We start from the raw sequence: 21,386 nt of genomic DNA on the forward strand, positions 1-21,386 counted from the left end.
CAATTTATCCTTATGAAGGAGAGCTCCTAATGCTTAGGAGAATCCTTCATAATCAACCTAGTGGTACCCTATCACAACGAGAGAACATCTTTCATACAAGATGTAATGTTTTAAACAATGTTTGTTCTCTCATTGTTGATAGTGGTTCATGGTGCAACTGTTGTAGCACTAGGTTGGTTAAAAAGTTGAGTCTAATTACTATGCCACATCCTCAACCTTATCATTTGCAATGGCTTAATAAGGATGGTGACATAGTAGTTGACCAACAAGTGAAGGTCAAGTTTTCCATTGGGAAGTATGAGGACCAAGCTTTATGTGATATAGTACCAATGGAAGCTTGTCATATTTTGTTAGGAAGACCATGGCAATTTGAAAAGAAAACTATACATGATGGTCTTACTAGTGAAATTAGCTTCACTCACAAGGAAAAGAAATTTGTACTTTATCCTCTCTCACCTCAACAAGTGGCTGAGGATCAAGCACAAATGAAAAACAAAAGAAAAGAGAAAAGGTAGGGAAGAGTAAAGAGGAAGAAATATCCTCTAAGGGAATTATATCTAAAGAGAATTGCTTTATCACTAAAGAACCTATGAAAACTATTCTCTTTATTCATAAAGACCTTAACTCTTACCCTCACGCTGCCACTAGTCTTGAAGAAGAGATTCACAAATCCATTATTTTTAAAGAAAAAGAATCTCAACTTCAAGATTTTGTGAAGGAGAAGTGGACTTCATTTAGTTCTACCTCTCATGCTACTTCCTTGGTGGTGCCCAAGGTAGATAGCCTTCCTTTGTGTAGGACTTGTCATACCTTAGTTGTGTCAATAATGCACCCAATTTATGGAATATATTATCTGTTGGATATAACATATGAACCTTCAAGGTTCCTTATGACAAATTCTTTTCATAACTATCCAACAAATAATATAATCCAAAATTGTTTAGGAAATTTCTTAGTAGTTTTTTCATTATTTTCTAGGAAATGCCTAGGTTACCACATAGGGTACTTTAGGCAAAATATTTTAGTTTTTAGGGTTAAGTCTTTAGTGTGCTATAGTTTTAGTTTCAGCACATTTTTAGGATTTAGAAATATACCTAGTCTATGTTTAGGAGAGGATCCTATTCATTATATTAGTAGGTCTAGTATCATAGATTTCTTTAGGTTCTATGAAAGGATTCCTACTAGGATATACCTTTCACATTTATATGTTAAGAATATCACCTCTAATGAATTTTATTATATATTTGTAGGTGTGGCCAATAATCATGAAGACCCTCGAGATTTGAGGTCAAATCCTCTTCAAGAGGGAGGGGATGATAGACTATGGCCAAGGCCAAGGAATCCAAGAGGTGATATCTTAAAAGAACCAAGAGGAATTGGATGATTTTAAAGACCTTTTCATTTGTTTGTACATATAGTAGTCTCTTGTATAGGTTATTTTTGCCTTTGTATTTGTGAGGCACTTTTCTTGCTTTTTCTAGTGTTTGTATATTGATTTTAAGGTAGGTTACTTGGAGAGTTTAACTCCATTTAACCTCCCTAGTTGATACTTTCATTTTGTATTTTTTCAGTAGGGAAAAGGGGGTGACGTTTAGCAAAGCTAGGGAGTGTGCTTAGAAATTGGGCCTGAGTTGGGCCTAGGCAAAATTTTGCATATTAGACTCATTTTGCTCCTAATTTTTTATAGATTTGAATTAGCTAGGTCTCATCATCATATGATGAACCTAGCTAACCAAAATCAAAGATTTTCAAATTAATTCATGGAGCATTTTGAGAACAAGGCCACCTAGCCCACATGTGTTCCTTTGGCCGGATTTCTAAAGCCCCTCCTCTTGGTTTTTGAAGCTTGCCTTGCAAGCTACTAAACCAAGGGAGTTTAAGCCAACCTTACCATGGTTCTTAAGTGAACCATGGTCAAGGTTAGCTTCTCCTAGAAGCCACCTAAACCGTAGGAGTTAAAGCTAACTCTACCATCGTTCCTAGTGAACCATGGTTAAGGATAGCTTCTCCTACAAGCTATCTTTCCCTATATATTTCTAAATACCTCATTTGTAATCACTTTTGACAAATTTGAGAAATAAAATCTGAATTTCTCTCCCACTCAAGAGTCATAAAACCGTAGAGAGTTCTCTCCTAGGTTTTCTAGCAAAGTTCTCCAACTTTGCTTTGGTTCCTCAAGCTTCCTTCACAAGCTTTAGGAAGTGGCCGAACCTCCTCTTCAAGGCTTCTCCTCCATGGAAGCTTCTTTCATGGAGATTCAAGCTTCTCCAAAGGATTAACCTCAAGAACATTCGGTCCAAGCATGGAGGAGTTGAAGTTCATCAATCTTCTTCAACTTAGCTCCATCAAGACCGAACTAGCCCCCCTGCGGGGAATAATCAACACAATTGCAGGCGGCTTCGCTGGAGGAGGTGCCAGCAGCTCAGCCCGAAAAAGACACCTCCACAGTATCAACTGCGCCCTTTCCACTGCCTCGATCCCCTACAAGAGCTCACCACCAATCTCTTTCTCCGACGAGGACTACGCAGGGATCAGCCCCAATGAGGATGACCCCATGGTCATCGGGGTAGAAATCACAAACTGGGAAGTCCAAAAGACACTCATCGATCAGGGGAGCTCGGCAGACGTCCTGTATTGGCCAACTTTCCTCAAGCTCGACGTCCCTCACTCTCTCATCCGGCCGCACACGGAGCCCCTAGTTGGCTTCGCCGGTGAACGGGTCCACACCCGCGGATACGTGGACCTGCTCACAACCTTTGGCACACCCCCGGACGCCAGAAGAATCATGGTCCGATACCTCCTCGTGGAGGCCAACACCTCCTATAACATCATAATAGGGAGGCCGACTTTAAATCATCTCAGCGCGATGGTGTCCACCCCGCACCTCACCATGAAGTTCCCAGGAAAGGATGGAAAAATTATCTCCGTCAGAGCAAACCAGAAGACAGCTCGGCAATGCTACGCCGAAAGCCTGAGGATCTCCGCGTCCGGAAAAGAGGGCAAGAAGAGTCCCCCCACTACATGCCCCTAAACTCTAATTTCACATTTGTAAAAGTGAAACCGCGCACTCTTTTCCCGCCTCCGTCCTAAACGGAGAGGGTTTTTAACGAGGTACGGCAGGATTATCTAATAATATTCTCCTTTTCGCTCACTCATTGCATTTCCTTAAATATTACCGCATCAATTACTGTAAACACGAAAATAGAACCATCGTAACCCAATCGCGCGCGTAAAACCCGAGGTCGAGCACGAACCCCGGTATCCTTGATAAAGGTCGAGTTCGAACCTTAAAAATGCAAACCCGAAATCGAGCACGAACCCCGGTATTCTTGGTAAAAGGTCGAGTTCGAACCTTAAAAATGCAAACCCGAGGTCGAGCACGAACTTCGGTATCCTTGATAAAGGTCGAGTTCGAACCTTAAAAATGCAAACCCGAGGTCGAGCACGAACCCCAGTATCCTTGATAAAGGTCGAGTTCGAACCTTAAAAATGCAAACCCGAGGTCGAGCACGAACCTCGGTATCCTTGATAAAAGGTCGAGTTCGAACCTTAAAAATGCAAACCCGAGGTCGAGCACGAACCCCGGTATCCTCGATAAAGGTCGAGTTCGAACCTTAAAAAGGCAAACCCGAGGTCGAGCACGAACCCCAGCACTCTCGTTTAAGGTCGAACACGCACCTTAACCCATTCATTCGCAAAAATCTGAGGTTTAGTTCGAACCTTAATCAAACGTCAAATCCAAGGTCGAGTACGAACCCCGACGCTTTCTTCAAAGGTCGAGTCCGAACCTTAATGGAACCCGCTCACAATTTACGAAGTCAAGTGCAAACCTCGACGCTCTTGTCAAAAGTCAAGGTCGAACCCTAGTAACTCATTCGGAGGTCGAGTCCCGACCACATACCCGAAATCAAGTTCGATCTATGACAAAACATGCATGACCCTAAACTTAAGGGCGGACATGGACCACTTATCCAACCTACTACACTCCGGCTTGAGGTCGGCGCAATACCTCGACGCTAATAAATCAAGGTCATCAAGCCTCTACAGAGACACTCACTAAAACAGAAGTTCGAAGTCACGCCCGAACCACGTTTAGCATACAAGGTCGAGTATGAGCCTCGATGCTCCCCCTTAAAGGTCGAGTCCGAACCTAGCCAAGTCGCCTAATTCAAAATCCGAGGTCGAATAAGAATCTCAACACACACACAAATTCTCCCTTAAAGGTCGATACCAAACCACTAACCTGAGGACAACTTTGAACCCTGGCAAAGCACACCCCACTCTCGATACCGGGGTCGAATTCGAGCTCCGGCACGACCAACTTAGGATTGAATTCTGACCTTGACTCCAGCCTACGGTCATTTATAAACTCTCACAACAATTACAAAGTCACAATTGGAGATCGAATACGAATCTTAACACATTCATCTACGGCCGAGTCCAAACTTACGCAAAAAACCCTACTGAGCAAGCAACTAAGGCCGACCTCGAATCTCGACGTCACTAGTGCAAGATAAGAGGTATCACCCGATACAAAAGCCAAACATGCGCTTCAAACAGCGCGAACAGCCAAAATTAAACCCAAAACGAACAAAATAGAGCAACATGCATACATGTATACAAGCAAAGTTCACAAGATTCAGTACATCAATTCACGCCAAAGGGAAAGGAAACCAAAATTACAAAGAAAACCTAAGCGGAGGGATTTTCACTGGAACTGTCGTTAACATCGTCCTCCAAAACAATCCTTTCACGACGGACCACCTTCTCCACATGCATCGAGGAGAAGTCGAATTCGGGAGCAAGAAGTCGTGCTTGACGGGCAGCCTTCTGAAAGCCCCTCTTATGCTCTGCCACGACAGAGCGCTCCATCTCGACGAGGCGTCCTTCCACGGCCGCTTTCCCCGCTGCCAGCTCCACGAGCTCTACTCTCAGCGCAGCAATCTCATCCTCTCGACCACCCAGAATGGCCTCACTGCGGAGACGCTCCTCACTCGCCGCTGCCAACTCCCCCTTTAGAGAGGCCACAACATCCTCTAAGACCCGCACCTGGTCACGGGAGGACGTCACCTCGTCCTCCAAAGAACGAGCCCGCGCCCGAGAAAAAGCGGCGAGCCCCTGCAGCTCCTGATAGACCATGGGCCAAGGGCCCAGTTACCAGAGCTATGCCTAGAAGAATACAAGAAGAGTTGGACCTTGTAAAGACTAGTGGACTTGCCAAGCCCAAGGTAGTCTTCACTTGGAATGCTCTATCATGAAGAGAAGCCTAGTTCTACTTGTATATATTGTATAGTTTCAAATAGTCTCTTGTATAGGTTATTTTTGCCTTTGTATTTGTGAGGCACTTTATTTGCTTTTTCCTAGTGTTTGTATATTGATTTTGAGGTAGGTTTCTTGGAGAGTTTAACTCCATTTAACCTCCCTAGTTTATACTTTCATTTGGTATTTTTTCAGTAGGGAAAAGGGAGTACTTTTAGCAAAGCTAGGGAGTGTGCTTAGAAATTGGGCCTGAGTTGGGCCTAGGCTAAATTTTGCATATTGGGCTCATTTTGCTCTTAATTTTTCATAGATTTGATTTAGCTAGGTTTCATCATCATATGATGAACCTAACTAAACCAAATTGAAGATTTTCAAATTAATCTTGGAGCCATTTTGAGACCAAGGCCGCCTAGCCCAAATGACTTCCTCTTGGCCGAAATTTCTAAGACTTCTCCTCTTGGTTTTGAAGCTTGCCTTGCAAGCTACTAAACTAAGGGAGGTTAAGCCAATCTTACCATGGTTCTTAAGTGAACCATGGTCAAGGTTAGCTTCTCCTAGAAGCTAGCTAAAACCGTGGGAGTTAAGTTCACCTTACCATGGTTCCTAGTGAACCATGGTTAAGGTTAGCTTCTCCTACAAGCTACCTTATTCTATACTCTTGTAATCACTTTTGAGCAAATTGAGAAATAATAATCAGATTTCTCTCTTCAAGAGTCTTCCTCAAAATCGTGGAGAACTTTCCCTCCTAAGTTCTCTCCAAAGTTCCTCAAACCTTAGCCTTGGTTCCTTAAACTTCTTCATCCAAAAGGAAGTAACCGAACCTCCTTCTAAGGCTTCACCTCCATTGAAGATTTCTTCAAGGAGAATTCAAGTTTCAATCCAAGGTCTACCTCAAAGTTGAGGAACAAAGTTGAGGAACATCAATCTCCTCACCTAGCTCCATCAGCTCCCCCACTCGAGAAGCATAAGCCTCATTGGACCGCAATGCAATCTCAAGAGATTTCTGCACCCGCGCAAGGTCGCTACGCGCGGTCTGGAGCTCAGCCTCCCGCCGCTTTGCCTCATCAAGAGCCGCGGTGAGAGCCTTGTTATCCTCCCTCAGGATCTTGTTCGCCTCCTTCCATGGCTGAAGCCGGCCCTTCACCTTAGCCAGCTCCTGCTCTTGCTTGGCCAGCTCCTGCTCCCGCTTAGCTTGCTTCTGCTGCTGCTTGGCCAAGTCTTCTCGCTGCTGGCCCCACTTGGGTTTCCAGTGACTCATTATGCCTATCACCCTCTGCAGCATGACCTGGGCAGCATCAAAACTGTCCTCGGGACCGACCCTGTCAATCAATCCCTGGTCATCGGAGCTCAACGAACCCTGAGGAAAGAACCTCTCCGTAGTCACCCCCGCGCTCCATAATGAATCCATACCAGCAAACGCGCTCACGTGATCCAGCCGCACCGTACATATCCCCTTCCCAAAGCGATGGGACAGATATTGGGTCCGGGAAGGCATCTGCGATGAGCTCGCCTGCAAACACCAGTCCCGCATCACAAATAGATAAGGAGACATGCGAGAAAGCAACAAAAACAAAAACAAAACAAAAAACCAGACTCACCCCAGCAGCCTGGGTGGCCAGCTCGGAAGCCTGCACCTCAGGATCAGCGGCATTTCCCGCCTGCACCTCAGGCTCGGCAGCTTTTCCCGCGGCCGTCACCTTCAGATCCCCCAAGCCGTGAAACCAGGACGACTTGGGACACCAATAGAATGGAAACCTCGGCAAACCGCCGAAGTAGAACACCTCGTCTTCCAAAGGGTCAACACCCACAAGGGCGACCCGGAAAAACTCCTGCTTGAAATTTTTGTACGATTGGGAGTAGGGAGTAAACAAGCCCCCATCCCTACTCCCGCTCAGGGACAAAATGCCATAAGGCGGAACGCCCATCTTCAACTGATAAAAATGAAGAAAGACGCGAAGAGACACCTCTATACCTAGAACTGTACACAGAACCTGAAAAGCCCTCAAAAATCCCCAACTATTGGGATGCAACTGGCAAGGAGCCGCGTTGATGAAATTCAAAAAATCGCACTCAAACTGGGTAAAAGGAAGACAGACACCCAAATCCCTAAAAAAGCATTGATATACATAGAAATGAGGGGGATCAGTAGACCTCCCCATATACACGCTCTCATCAGCCTGACAAGGCTCAAGCCGAATCATGTGGGAAATGGAGGAATCGCAAACCCTATACGCTCTCCGAAATGCATTCACTTCGAGGAAAGAGCGAAAAATGCTCTGAGCCTCGGCCACCTCGCGTTTGACCCAGTCGTAACCAGGAATGCCCGGCTCTAGGCCCCTACGTGGCGGCGAATCTTTCTTCTCAACAGTGGCCCTTCCGGCGGCCACCACCTTGCCACGCGCCTTGCCCCTGGCAGACGCAGAGGATCTGGCACCACTTCCACTGGCCATGAAAAAAGAGAAGAAGCAAATAAAAAGGAAGTACATGGTACTCCTCCTCAGAAAACAACCCTACCAAAGAAGGGACTACCGGAAACGACGACGGCGACGGAAGCGCAAAAGAGAGAGGAGGTAAAGGGAACCAAGAAAAGCTCTCGTACTCGAGAAGTCAGAAGAAAGACAGGAAAGAGACGCGAGAAGAGAGAAAGGCTAAAACTCTCCCCGAAATTCAAAACCGACGCGACACGTGTCAGTTGAAAGACACACCCGACGACACACTTATTACCAAACCATCATTAAAAAACCGTCACTGCCCCAATACGTCAATCAAACGTCTCCAGAGCATGAACAATCGCGACACGTGGCGAGCCTCCAGCTAGCGTACGCGCAAAGCCACCTCTCCTCTCACGAGCCCGACCTTAACTCCTCGGCCTACGGCCTTCGGAGCTCGGGGGGCTAGTGTACTGACCGCATTTCGCACCCGGGCTCTCAGCCCGGGTTGACATTATAAGGGTCATCCCGGACACGCGTTGAACAACGTCAGCCCGGAATCCGGACAGATCACGCTCAAGCCCGGAGATCTCGTCCCAGGCCAAAACCGTTCTCCAATTATACCATATTATGTCACAACGTGATCATATCATATTATATGATATCGTATCATATCATATCTTATCTCAGGCCCAAGACAACCCTAACTCACACAAAGGTATGTGCATTATATATATACGAGACTCACACTCATACAAACCCTAACTTTAGCATCGGAGTCTCTTTTGCAGGTACCTCCCCCATCTCGGAGCACCAATACACCCAGCAAAGGAGGCTCACCAATCTTACCCGGCGGATCAGCTCTACAGCAGATTTCCGGTAAGAACAATTAATATAAAAAATTAATTAGTTTTGGAATAAATTATTTGTGAATTAACAATATAATTGAAACATTAGTTATTTTAAATTATTTAACTAAAATCTTATTGATAATTTACTATATGATCTTAATATTTTTGTATAATTAATATCTGGTTTTACTATATGATCTTAATATTTTTGTATAACTAATATCTGATTTTAAATTTGATATGAGAATATTATATATAATTAGATAAGATTTTAAGTTAGTAATTTATTAATAGTTGATAATTAGAAGAAAAAAAACAACAAGGATAAATACATTTTTTGAATTTTATATGTTTGATTTAAGGTAAATAAATATATTAAATTAATTAATAATTTATTTAAAATATTAAAATTTAATTTATAAGTATGTATTAAATAAATATTTATAATTTTTTAAATTATATTAGCATTATAAATTATAAAATTAAATAATTTAAATTATAATTTTAAATAAAAATAAGTAGATGTTAATTATAAAAGTAAGTACATATAAATAAATAATAATTAAATATATTATTATTATTATTAATTATTATTATTTGTAATATAAAATTATTATATATTATTATTATAGTATTGGACTGTCCAGGTCGTAATCCGACTAGCACATCGTCTAGGCAAAAACCCGACTAGCACATCGTCTAGGCAAAAAACCACCGACTAGCACATCGTCTAGGTAAAAACCCGACCAGCACATTGTCTAGGTAAAGACCCGACTGGACCTTCTACTCGTCTAACTCCCGACTGGACCGTCACGGGGTGTGGCGACTCGGCTATAACGCCAAATTACACGCACCCGAGAGGGGATACGCCTTTTTTCCCGATAGGTCCTCTTGTAAAGGCATTCTCGGAAAAATACCGATTTGGAAAACAACCACTCACTCCCTTGGCTTCAGGATAAGAGCGGTTAAGGAGAATCCCGAAAATCGCGGGGTCCACGAAGCCCATAAACACAAAAGTATAAAACCTAGAACCCTAGAGCTAGGAGGACAGATTACACTTTTGAATGCTCTGGCTTCGCGGCTTGACCTAGAGAAAACCCTAGTTCGTCCCGTGGCCGGAACATTTTGGCGCCCACCGTGGGGCCACGGTAAAACTTTTCCTACGCCCCAAGAAATACAGAAAGACCTACACTTTACCATGGCGAGAGGCGGCAACAACAGCAATTCACAACCCCCTACCATGGAGGAGATGATGGCCATGATCAATGGCCTACGGGAGGATAATGCACGATCCAGGGAGAGAGAGGAGGCCATTCAGCGCGAAAACGAGGAGATCAGGAGGCGAGCGGATGAGTTACAGGCCAGGATAGAAGCCAACACCAGAGCGTTGGAGGAGGATGTCATGCAGGAAGTCCCAAGGGATTTTCGGCCTTTCTCGGAGGCCATAGAGGCTGAGGCCATCCCCAGGGATCATCGGATACCGCAGGTCGAACCTTTCGATGGATCACAGGATCCCAGTCAACATCTAACAGATTTCCAAGCTCAGATGCTGATTTGCGGAGGGAGCATGGAAGTCCGTTGCAAACTGTTCATGGGTACGCTTAAAAAGGCGGCGCTCGATTGGTTTAGTAGCCTCCCCGACCGATCCATCATCGACTTTGACGTTTTCAGTCGGCTGTTTATGGCTCAATTCGCTGCCAATAAGAAGAAGCCACCGATCACGTCGGATTTATTTGACCTTAAGCAGCAACGGGAGGAGTCATTGAAGGATTTTCTGCAGAGATTCAATGAGGTGGCTCTGAAGATAGCATCCTTGGATGAGAGAATGGCGGTCATCGCCTTCCAGAAGGGTTTGCGGTCTGGAGCGTTCGACATTGCGCTCGAGAGAGCTAACTGTCAAACAATGTCGGAGGTAAGGGCTTTTGCTTTAAGCCACATCAAGACGGAAGAAAACCAGATCATAAAGAGGGCAGCCGAGAACCGAGAGGCAGGGGGCAGTAATAAGGAGAGTAACAAGCATCTCCGACCGCGGTCGGACTGGAATAAGCGAAGCGATCGCTACAACGCAAAGGAGGGTAACTATCGGCAGTTCGATCATATCAGTCGCCCAAAGGCCGAATGGTCACGAAGCAAGGAGGAGGAGAAGTTTACGCCACTTAATGTTCCCAGGCGACACATTCTGCATGACGTAAATAGTGCGTCATTATTTGACTTCCCAGAGGCAACTGACCGGCAGTTGGGGCCCTACAAAACTGACTGGTGTGAGTTTCATCGGGCTCATGGACACAAGACGGAGAATTGTTTCGTTCTTGGGAGGCAAATTGAGCGCCTTATCAAGGAGGGTCGGTTGAAAGAGTTTATTGCAGGAAAGAAGGGTGAGAGCTCGTCCGACAGGCGACATAGGCAGGAGGGAGAAGACAACAGGAGAGGAAGACGCGAGGGGAGGTCTCCCCCGAGAGACCCCCCGCAAAAATCTAAGGAGGCTCACCAGCAAGCCATTCATGGAGACTTCAACACCATAGCAGGGGGATTTGCTGGTGGAGGCTCGACTTCTGCGGCAAGGAAGAGGTACTCTCGGTCAGTACTGTCGGTCTCCGAGTTGCCGAGACCCTCCCGATCAGCCATCACGTTCTCGGACGCCGACTTTGAGGGTGTATCTCCCCACGAGGATGACCCCATAGTCGTCTCGGCAATCGTCATGGGGTACAACGTGAAACGAGTGTTAGTGGACCAAGGCAGTTCGGCGGATATAATGTTTTGGGAAGCTTTCGTCGGGATGAAGATTCCGACTGATCGTCTCATGCCGTACGCAGGTACGTTGGTTGGTTTTGCAGGTGATCAGGTAATAGCCAGGGGATACGCCGACTGGGAGACGACGTTCGGCCAGGGAGACAATATGAAAACTGTCACTATCCGATATCTGGTGGTAAACGCTCAATCATCTTACAGCATACTAGTCGGTAGACCAACACTAAATAAGTTGGGAGCGGTCGTCTCCACGCCTCATTTGAAGCTGAAGTACCCTTTGCCCAGCGGAAAGGTGGGTGTCGTCTGCGTCGATCAAGATGTAGCGAGGAAATGCTACGAAGACAGTTTGAGGGCGAGGCGACAACTATATGTGACACAGGTTGATCGGGGTGTTCAGTCAATAGAGTTGGATCCGAGAATGAATCATTTCGATACCCGACCAGCCCCAGCGGAAGATGTAAAGGAGGTTACCCTGGCCGAGGGGAAAATCGTCAAGATTGGTGTATCTCTAAACAAGGAAGACGAGGAAGGTCTAGTCACCGTGCTAAAGAGAAACATATCGGCCTTCGCGTGGAGTGTCGGGGATATGCCGGGCATTGATCCCGATTTCTTATGTCACCACCTCATGGTCGACCCCAAGGCGAAGCCCGTGATCCAGAAAAGGCGAAAGTTTGGAGAAGACAAAAGGAAGGCCATAGTGGAGGAGACGAGAAAATTGATGGCAGCTGGTCATATTCGGGAAATCCAATACCCGACGTGGCTGGCGAACGTAGTGATGGTACGAAAGAGTAATGGAAGTTGGAGGATGTGTACCGACTTCACTGACCTAAACAAAGCTTGCCCGAAAGACTCATACCCACTCCCCAACATAGACTGCCTGGTCGACGGCGCCTCGGGGTACGAGCTGTTAAGTTTCATGGACGCCTACTCCGGTTACAATCAAATCCGAATGCACCCAGCTGATGAGGACAAAACGGCCTTCATAGCCGATCAGGCTACTTGTTGTTACAGGGTCATGCCTTTTGGTTTGAAGAACGCGGGAGCGACATACCAGCGGCTCATGGACAAAGTCCTGGCAAAGCAGCTGGGAAGGAACGTTGAGGCATACGTGGACGATATGGTGGTAAAGTCGGACAGCTTCTCTCGGCATTACGCCGACTTGCAAGAGAGCTTCGACACTTTAGCGCGTTATCAACTCAAGTTGAATCCCGCGAAGTGCTCCTTCGGCGTCCAAGCAGGAAAGTTCCTCGGTTTCCTGCTGACCCATCGTGGTATTGAGGCAAATCCCGAGAAGTGTTCCGCGATCATCAATATGAGAAGTCCGGCGACGGTAAAAGAGGTCCAGCAGTTGACAGGAAGGATGGTTTCCCTCTCTCGGTTCCTCTCCAAGGCGGCGGATAAATCGCTGCCTTTGTTCCAGTGCTTGAGGAAGAACAACCGCTTTGCATGGACAGATGAATGTGAAAAAGCGTTCGGTGAACTCAAACAGTCTCTCACCTCGCCACCAATACTCTCTAAACCGCAAGCCGGTCTCCCTTTACTGATGTATTTGTCGGCATCTGATAGCGCCATCAGTGCAGTCTTAGTACAAGAAAGAGGTAGTTCTCAATTGCCTATTTATTTTATTAGCAGGGTGTTGCAAGGCGCGGAGACTCGTTACCAAAAGATGGAGAAGCTAGCCCTCGCGATACTGGTTACAGCACGCAAACTGAGACATTACTTCCAGAGTTACGAGGTGGTAGTTCGAACAGATCACCCGATTAGGCAAATATTGCAGAAGCCCGACCTGGCAGGAAGGATGATGAAGTGGTCCGTGGAGTTGTCGGAGCATTCCATCAAGTACGAACCGAGAGGAGCAATCAAAGCTCAGGCGCTGGCTGACTTCGTAATGGAACTAACCTCACCAGTGGGGGAAGTTCGAACTGAAGACACACAGTGGATCCTGTCGGTAGATGGAGCCTCGAACCTTGGAGGAAGTGGAGCGGGGATTGTCTTGGAAGGACCGGGAGGAATTTTGTTGGAACAGTCATTGCGATTTGAGTTCCGGGCAAGCAATAACCAGGCCGAGTATGAAGCATTGTTGGCCGGAATGACATTGGCGAAGGAAATGGGGGCGACAAGCTTATCAGCACGAAGTGACTCCCAATTAATCACAGGACAGGTAGCCGGCACCTTCCAAGCAAAGGACCCTCAACTGGCCAAATACCTGGAGAAGGTTAAGCACCTTTCGGAAAATTTCCGAGAATTCACACTTAACCATGTACCACGAGAGCAAAACTCCAGGGCCGACCTGCTCTCCAAGCTTGCAAGCACAAAGAAACCAGGAGCTACTCGGTCAGTCATCCAAGAAACGCTGTCACGGCCGAGCATAAACGAGGCGCAAGGAAATATCCTATTCATCCAGGAAGAGCTAAATTCTTGGATGGCACCATACATTGCATATCTGACTCGGGGGGAACTACCGGAAGACAAAAAGGAGGCATCGTTAGTGCAAAGGGAGTCGGCCAGGTTCGTTGTCATCAACGAAAGGCTGTACCGAAGGGGCTTTAGCTCTCCTCTCCTGAGGTGTTTGACCACGTCGCAAGCGCAGAGGGTGATGGACGAGGTACATAGTGGTATGTGCGGCAGTCATATCGGAGGCCGAGCTCTAGTGTACAAGGTCGCCCGCGCAGGTTACTTCTGGCCATCTTTGAGAAATGACTGCGTCAACTGGGTCCAGAAATGTGATGGATGCCAAAGACATGCTACCCTGCACCATTCCCCCGCCGAGCGACTACATTCGATCCTGTCTCCTTGGCCTTTCCACAAATGGGGGATTGACATTCTCGGTCCATTTCCGATCGCTGTGAGGCAACTGAAATTTTTGATAGTAGCAGTAGACTACTTTAGCAAATGGATCGAGGCGGAACCGGTTGCAACCATCTCAGCAGAAAAGGTCAGAGCATTTCTTTGGAAGAATGTGGTGTGCAGATATGGAGTCCCTCAGATGCTTGTTTCCGATAACGGGACACAGTTTGCAAGCGCGAGAGTTCGTGATTTTTGTAAAGAGGTCGGAATCAGAATGGCATTCACGTCCGTCGAACACCCTCAATCTAACGGCCAGGCCGAGTCGGCCAACAAGGTAATCCTCTCAGGCTTGAAGAAACGTGTACAAGACTCAGGCGCTTCCTGGGTGGAAGAGCTTCCCCGAGTACTTTGGTCGTACCACACGACTGTTCACTCAACGACCCAAGATACCCCCTTCAATCTGGTATACGGAACCGACGCCATGATCCCGATTGAAATTGCAGAGCCTTCAGTACGCACTACCGCTTTTTCTGAAGAAGAATCTGACCAGGGAAGACGAATTGATTTAGACTTGATCGAAGAAACAAGAGAAAGAGCAAGAATAAATCAAGTAGCGGCGCAGAGAAGAGCAGCCTTCAAGTACAACACTAAGGTAAACCCAAGAGATTTTGTCGTAGGCGACCTAGTTTTGAGGCGCGCTCAACTTACACAGATGAAAAACAAACTATCGCCTAAATGGGTTGGCCCTTACAAGATTGATGATGTGGTCGGCAAAGGGGCCTACCGACTTAGAACTTTGGATGGAGGCAGGATACCGAGAACGTGGAATGCTGCAAACCTACGCTTCTATTATAGCTAGACTTTTCTCCCCCTTTGCATTAGGTGCACTCTTTTCCTAACTCAGTATTTTTTCCCCGTAAAAATATGAGGGGTTTTTGCTGAGGAGGTTTTTAATGAGGCACCACCCTCCCCAATTCTAATAAATGTCATCTGACTGTTTCCTTTTCATGAGCTTTTTCTCTTTACATGGATAAAAACTCGTGATTGTCGGCAAAAGTCCGACTGGGCGAGTATAAATAACTTGAAGAACTCGTGATTGTCGGCAAAAGTCCGACTGGACGAGTATAAATAACTTGAAGAACTCGTGATTGCCGGCAATAGCCCGGCTGGGCGAGTATAAATAACTCGATTGAAAAAACTCGTGATTGTCGGCAATAGTCCGGCTGGGCGAGTATAAATAACTCGATTGAAAAAACTCGTGATTGTCGGCAATAGTCCGGCTGGGCGAGTATAAATAACTCGATTGAAAAAACTCGTGATTGTCGGCAAAAGTCCGACGGGGCGAGTATAAATAACTTGAAGAACTCGTGATTGTCGGCAATAGTCCGGCTGGGCGAGTATAAATAACTCGATTGAAAAAACTCGTGATTGTTGGTTAAGTTCCGACTAGGCGAGTATAAATAACCCAGAACGAGCAGTTCACACAAATCAGTGACAACAATGAATCAGTGCTTAGTTGTAGGTTCAAATTACCACGACTACAGCTTAAAGTTTTTATAACAAGAAATGCTTTAGAAGTACTCCTACTTTGAAAATACTGATCGACCACCGATTGCAAGTCATCTGAATCCACGGACCAAGATTAACATCAACCTCGGCCCCCTCGCATGATTAGGGTGGTATATAGGAACGGGTAGTTCAATCAATACATTCAAGTTTAATACTTAGTTTAATTTCTGATGTTTATGGTCGGTATTTGGACGACCAGTATTCTCAACTGTGTTTTTCATTTAAGTAAATTATCGGCGTATTCAGTCGGTATTGGGACGACTAGATAGTTTGAAAGTTGATTCAAACTTGGAGCTTTCTACTTGGCATTTGGACGACTAGGTAATTTTACTCGGTATTTGGACGATTAAACTCGTTGAAATTCAATTTTTAACTTAGAAAAAATACTTGCATCTTTCCGAGTCGGATTTTTGGCGATTAGATAATTTAGATAGTTGATTCAAACTCGAGGTTTTCTACTCGGCATTTGGACGACTAGGTAAAATTACTCGGTATTTGGACGACTCGGTGATTTTACAGTTATTTACCCTAGTCGGTTTGCTGGCGATTAGACGGAAAATTCAATTTTTAACTTAGAAAAATATTTGCATCTACCCTAGTCGGATTTTTGGCGATTAGATAATTTAGATAGTTGATTCAAACTCGAGGTTGTCTACTCGGCATTTGGACGACTAGGTAATTTTACTCGGTATTTGGACGATTAAACTCGTTGAAATTCAATTTTTAACTTAGAAAAAATACTTGCATCTTTCCGAGTCGGTTTTTTGACGATTAAACTCGTTGAAATTCAATTTTTAACTTAGAAAAAATACTTGCATCTTTCCAAGTCGGTTTTTTGGCGATTAGATAGTTTGAAAGTTGATTCAAACTTGGAGTTTTCTACTCGGCATTTGGACGACTAGGTAAATTTACTCGGTATTTGGACGACTCGGTGATTTTACAGTTATTTACCCTAGTCGGTTTGCTGGCGATTAGACGGAAAATTCAATTTTTAACTTAGAAAAATATTTGCATCTACCCTAGTCGGATTTTTGGCGATTAGATAATTTAGATAGTTGATTCAAACTCGAGGTTGTCTACTCGGCATTTGGACGACTAGGTAATTTTACTCGGTATTTGGACGATTAAACTCGTTGAAATTCAATTTTTAACTTAGAAATTGTACACAGTATATAAAGAACGAAGCAAGTTCTTGAAACACGAAAGTCAAAATGGTTACACGTTTAAGAAACACGAAATTAAACAAGTGCCAAAAAGACAAGTGCAAAAAGCAGGAAAGTGCAACATAGACTTAATCATCCTCGGGAGGATCCACAAGTTGCCCATCGACAATCTCTTTGAAGTAGCCCATGCCCCCGATATCGAGATCGGTATACAGAATTTTTATTTGGGAAGTCGCCGCGTCGAAGCCTTGAACATATTTCTTCATAGAATCCACCTTTGCGGCTTCAAGGTCATTCTCGAGTTTCTCGACTTCCAGCTTCGCCAAAGACAAGTCGTTCTCGAAGACGCTCGCGGCATCGGCTGATTTATCTCGAGCTAGGCGCGTCTCGGCCAACTCGTTCTCCAGCGCCACCTTCTCGGCGAGCCATGCTTGCTTCTCATCTTCGAACGTACGGCGACCTTCCAGTAACCTATCTCGCTCACTAGACACCCACTTGCACTCGGATTTGCTCTTGTTCAAATCATCCTCCAAGGATGTGATCCTTTTCCCCTGCAACTTAGTCTCCCTCACTAAGCCGCGAATTTTGTCCTCGTTGATCAACGAAAGAGCAGAGAGACGATTTGTAAGTGACTCGACCCCCTTGGCAATGGTAAAAGCACTCATTTTTTCCAAGTCGCCTCGGTCGCCCTCAAGCCAGTCGGTATTTCGAAGGTGCGCGCTATGATTGAACTTCTCATCCCAGAAAGAGGGGAGGTCGCTGCGACCAGCCCCATGGTCAACTGGTTCCCAATTTTCGCCAAGACATACACTCACGGTCCTCTCGGCAGATTGAACTTCCGTATCGCCCTTGTCCATCTCCGCGGCTACGACCGTCTCAAGGTTAACTACCGATATAGGTTTGTCGGCTTCGCGGCGACGCTTCTGCGGGTTCTCGCCAGCAGTTCTCGACTTCCCCACTGGACTATCGGTCTCCGCCACCTTCTCGGTCGCCGACTCATCCACCGCAGAAGCTTGGAGCCCCTTTTGTCGTTTCCAGAGTTTCATCATTTCCCGATTGCTCATGCTCGCCATTTTCGCTACAAGACATAAACAAATTATGATAAAAGTACAGGTTTAAACAGACAAAAGGAATTCTCAACATTCAAAGCGACATTATACCTATATATATTTTCAATTCTTGAGGCCTACTCTCTAGGTCTAGGAGTTTCCCAGTGTTGAAAAAGGTTTTCAAATCTTCAATTTTCTTAATGTCGGCCTGATCGCTCTCGGAAAGCTTCTTGGAATCTAGTCCACCAAATGCTATTGTTCCCCGATTCCAATACAAAGGAAACCCTTCGAACACACTCTCATGACCCGGTATACTACGCACTCGGAAAAATGATTTCTTGAAATCCTTGTAGGATGACTGAAACAATGACAACAAACCCCGACCTGACACTCCGCTAACGGACACCCAGCTCGTACGTTTGCTAACCCTACTCTCAAAAAAGTAGAAAAACTTATCTGCAGTCGGAATTATCCCGATCCCCTCACACAAAATCTCAAAACCCCGTACAAAAGCCCAACTATTTGGGTGTAGTTGGGTTGGGGCGACATTCAAAGCTCGAAGTACCCCTTTTTCACAGTCGGTTAGGGGCCATCTCACTCTAATCTTAGAAATGAGAGTGGTGTAACAAAAGGTAAATTTTTCGGTTGGGGGAGGACAAATGCATACTGGTTCCTTATCAACACAAGGCTCACACGCGACCACTTCATCCCCACCCCGGCAAACTACATAGTCTCTACAGAAGCTATCCATGGCTTCGCAGGAATTTATCAAAGATTCGCATTTCAATGCATCATCCTTAACCCATCCATATAATTCCCCATAAATCGCGTTAGCCATTGTGAATATAACCTTAGTTTTAACCTAAAACTTAAAGGCTTGCAAGAAAAATCCACTAAGAGGGTAAAATAAATACGAGCGTACCTAAAGGTTTCCTCTCACAACTCCACCTACCAAAAGAGGGGCACAAAACCACCGCCAGCCGCCGTAGATTAGAACGGAGGAGGAAGCCACCACCGGAGGAAGAAAAGCTATGGAAAGGGAAATGCAAAATTTTAACAACATAAGGGGCCACCCCTATTTATAGCAACGAAGGGCCGTGTGTGAGGAGGTACTCCCAAGAGTCACAACGCGCATGAAAAAATACGCTCAAGAGTCACGAAGCGCGTGGGACGTTTTGGCATTTAATATTTCGTGATAAATGCTGCCACGTGGCACCACCTTTACTAACGCCTCTGCAACGCCGGCTTCGCAATAAATGCATGTCCCACCTCGAGTAAGGTGAAGAGACATGACTTGTCAGACCATATGTACCGTCTCGGCTATTGGCCGAGACGTTCTCTCAATTTATGTTCGGAACGACTCAAGTGTGCCATCCAGGTAATGGCCCGACTTGATCTCTTTTGGATCGGATGCCGCTTGGCCCACGACCGAGTTCATCTCTCCGATCGACTCGCCCCTAACCCAACTCCACTCGCCTATAAGGAGGGTCACTCGGTTTTTTGCCTGATGGGATCTTTGGAAACATATGACAACTCGACTTCAAGCCCTCTCGCCTCATGAGGCTCAGAGCTGAAGGGCAAGTGGACCGTTCAGGTCGTTTTCCGACCTGATTCCCTTCTCGGTCATAGGACGTTAGCGACCCTTCTCTTGGCAAATAACCGACCAGGTGGCCATGTCTTGAGCCCTATCGCCTTTTAGGCTCAGGGCTGAAGGGCAAGTGGACTGTCCAGGTCGTAATCCGACTAGCACATCGTCTAGGCAAAAACCCGACTAGCACATCGTCTAGGCAAAAAACCACCGACTAGCACATCGTCTAGGTAAAAACCCGACCAGCACATTGTCTAGGTAAAGACCCGACTGGACCTTCTACTCGTCTAACTCCCGACTGGACCGTCACGGGGTGTGGCGACTCGGCTATAACGCCAAATTACACGCACCCGAGAGGGGATACGCCTTTTTTCCCGATAGGTCCTCTTGTAAAGGCATTCTCGGAAAAATACCGATTTGGAAAACAACCACTCACTCCCTTGGCTTCAGGATAAGAGCGGTTAAGGAGAATCCCGAAAATCGCGGGGTCCACGAAGCCCATAAACACAAAAGTATAAAACCTAGAACCCTAGAGCTAGGAGGACAGATTACACTTTTGAATGCTCTGGCTTCGCGGCTTGACCTAGAGAAAACCCTAGTTCGTCCCGTGGCCGGAACATTTGTATATTTGAGGATGACTTAAATGAATTAATTTGTACAAGTTACACTGACAACATACATATACATTTCGGTAGCTTACTCATAAGAACTTCACAATTAAGCGTGCTTGACCTGGAGTAGTACAGGGATGGGTGACCTTCTGGGAAGTTTCCCAGAAATTGCACAAGTAAGGTTAAAACACACTAAACAATGAAATATCGTGAAATAGAACCCTTGAGAGGCCAAATATGAGGGTTGTTACATTAATAAATTTATTAAAATTAAAAAAAAATTATAATTTTCGGGTATGATGGAGTTAAGTTGAAGAAGATTGGTGAACTTCAACTTCTCCATGCTTAGGACCGAATCTCTTGAGGTTGACCTTAGAAGAATCTTGAAATCTCCATGAAGAAGTCTTCAATGGAGGTGAAGCCTTGGAAGAAGGTTCGGTTACTTCTCTTGGATGGAGAAGCTTGAAGAACCTAAGCTAAGGTTTGAAGAACTTTGGAGGATTTCTTAGAGTAGAAAATCCTCACGGTTTTTAGGACTCTTGAGTTGAGAGAAATCTGAAGATTTAATCTCATTTATGTTCAAAAGTGTCTTACAAAGTGTAGAAATCAAATATATAGGGAGAGGTAGCTTGTAGGAGAAGCTAACCTTAACCATGGTTCACTAGGAACCATGGTAGGATTAACTTAAACTCCCACGGTTTAGCTAGCTTCTAGGAGAAGCTAACCTTGACCATGGTTCACTTAAGAACCATGGTAAGGTAAGCTTAACCTCCCTTGGTTTAGAAGCTTGCAAGACAAGCTTCAAAACCAAGAGGTGAAGCTTGAGAAATTCGGCCAAATGAGAAGCATATGAGCTAGGCGGCTTTGGACAAAAATGGCTCCATGATTTAATTTGAAAAACTTTGATTTGGTTTAGTTAGGTTCATCATATGATGATGAGACCTAGCTAAATCAAATCTATGAAAAATTAGGAGCAAAATGAGTCCAATATGCAAAATTTTGCCTAGGCCCAATTCAGGCCCAATTTCTAAGCACACCCTCAAGCATTGCTAAATGTCACCCCCTTTTCCCTACTGAAAAAATATAAAATGAATGTATCATCTAGGGAGGTTAAATGGAGCTAAACTCTCCAAGTAACCTACCTTAAAAACAATATACACATAATAGGAAAAAGCAAATAAAGTGCCTCTCAAATACAAAGGCAAAAATAACCTATACAATAGACTATGTATAAACTGTACAATATGAACAAATAGAACTAGGCCTTCTCTTCATGATAGAGCATTCCAAGTGAAGATTATCTTGGGCCTAACAAGCCCATTAGTCTTCTCA

The 21,386-nt window shown here is 45.3% G+C and overlaps 1 protein-coding gene across 1 annotated transcript; it reads left to right on the plus strand.

Annotated features, from left to right (window-relative positions):
• Nucleotides 1–9,737: 9,737 nt before the first annotated feature.
• Nucleotides 9,738–14,933, plus strand: LOC145957276 (uncharacterized). Its single transcript, XM_083073502.1, has one exon. It carries the CDS (start codon nt 9,738–9,740, stop codon nt 14,931–14,933), a length of 5,196 nt encoding a protein of 1,731 aa, XP_082929628.1.
• Nucleotides 14,934–21,386: the final 6,453 nt, after the last annotated feature.

This window comes from Cajanus cajan, chromosome 4, assembly GCF_000230855.2.
Source record: "Cajanus cajan strain Asha chromosome 4, NIPB_CcT2T_4, whole genome shotgun sequence".
Lineage (NCBI taxonomy): Eukaryota > Viridiplantae > Streptophyta > Magnoliopsida > Fabales > Fabaceae > Cajanus > Cajanus cajan.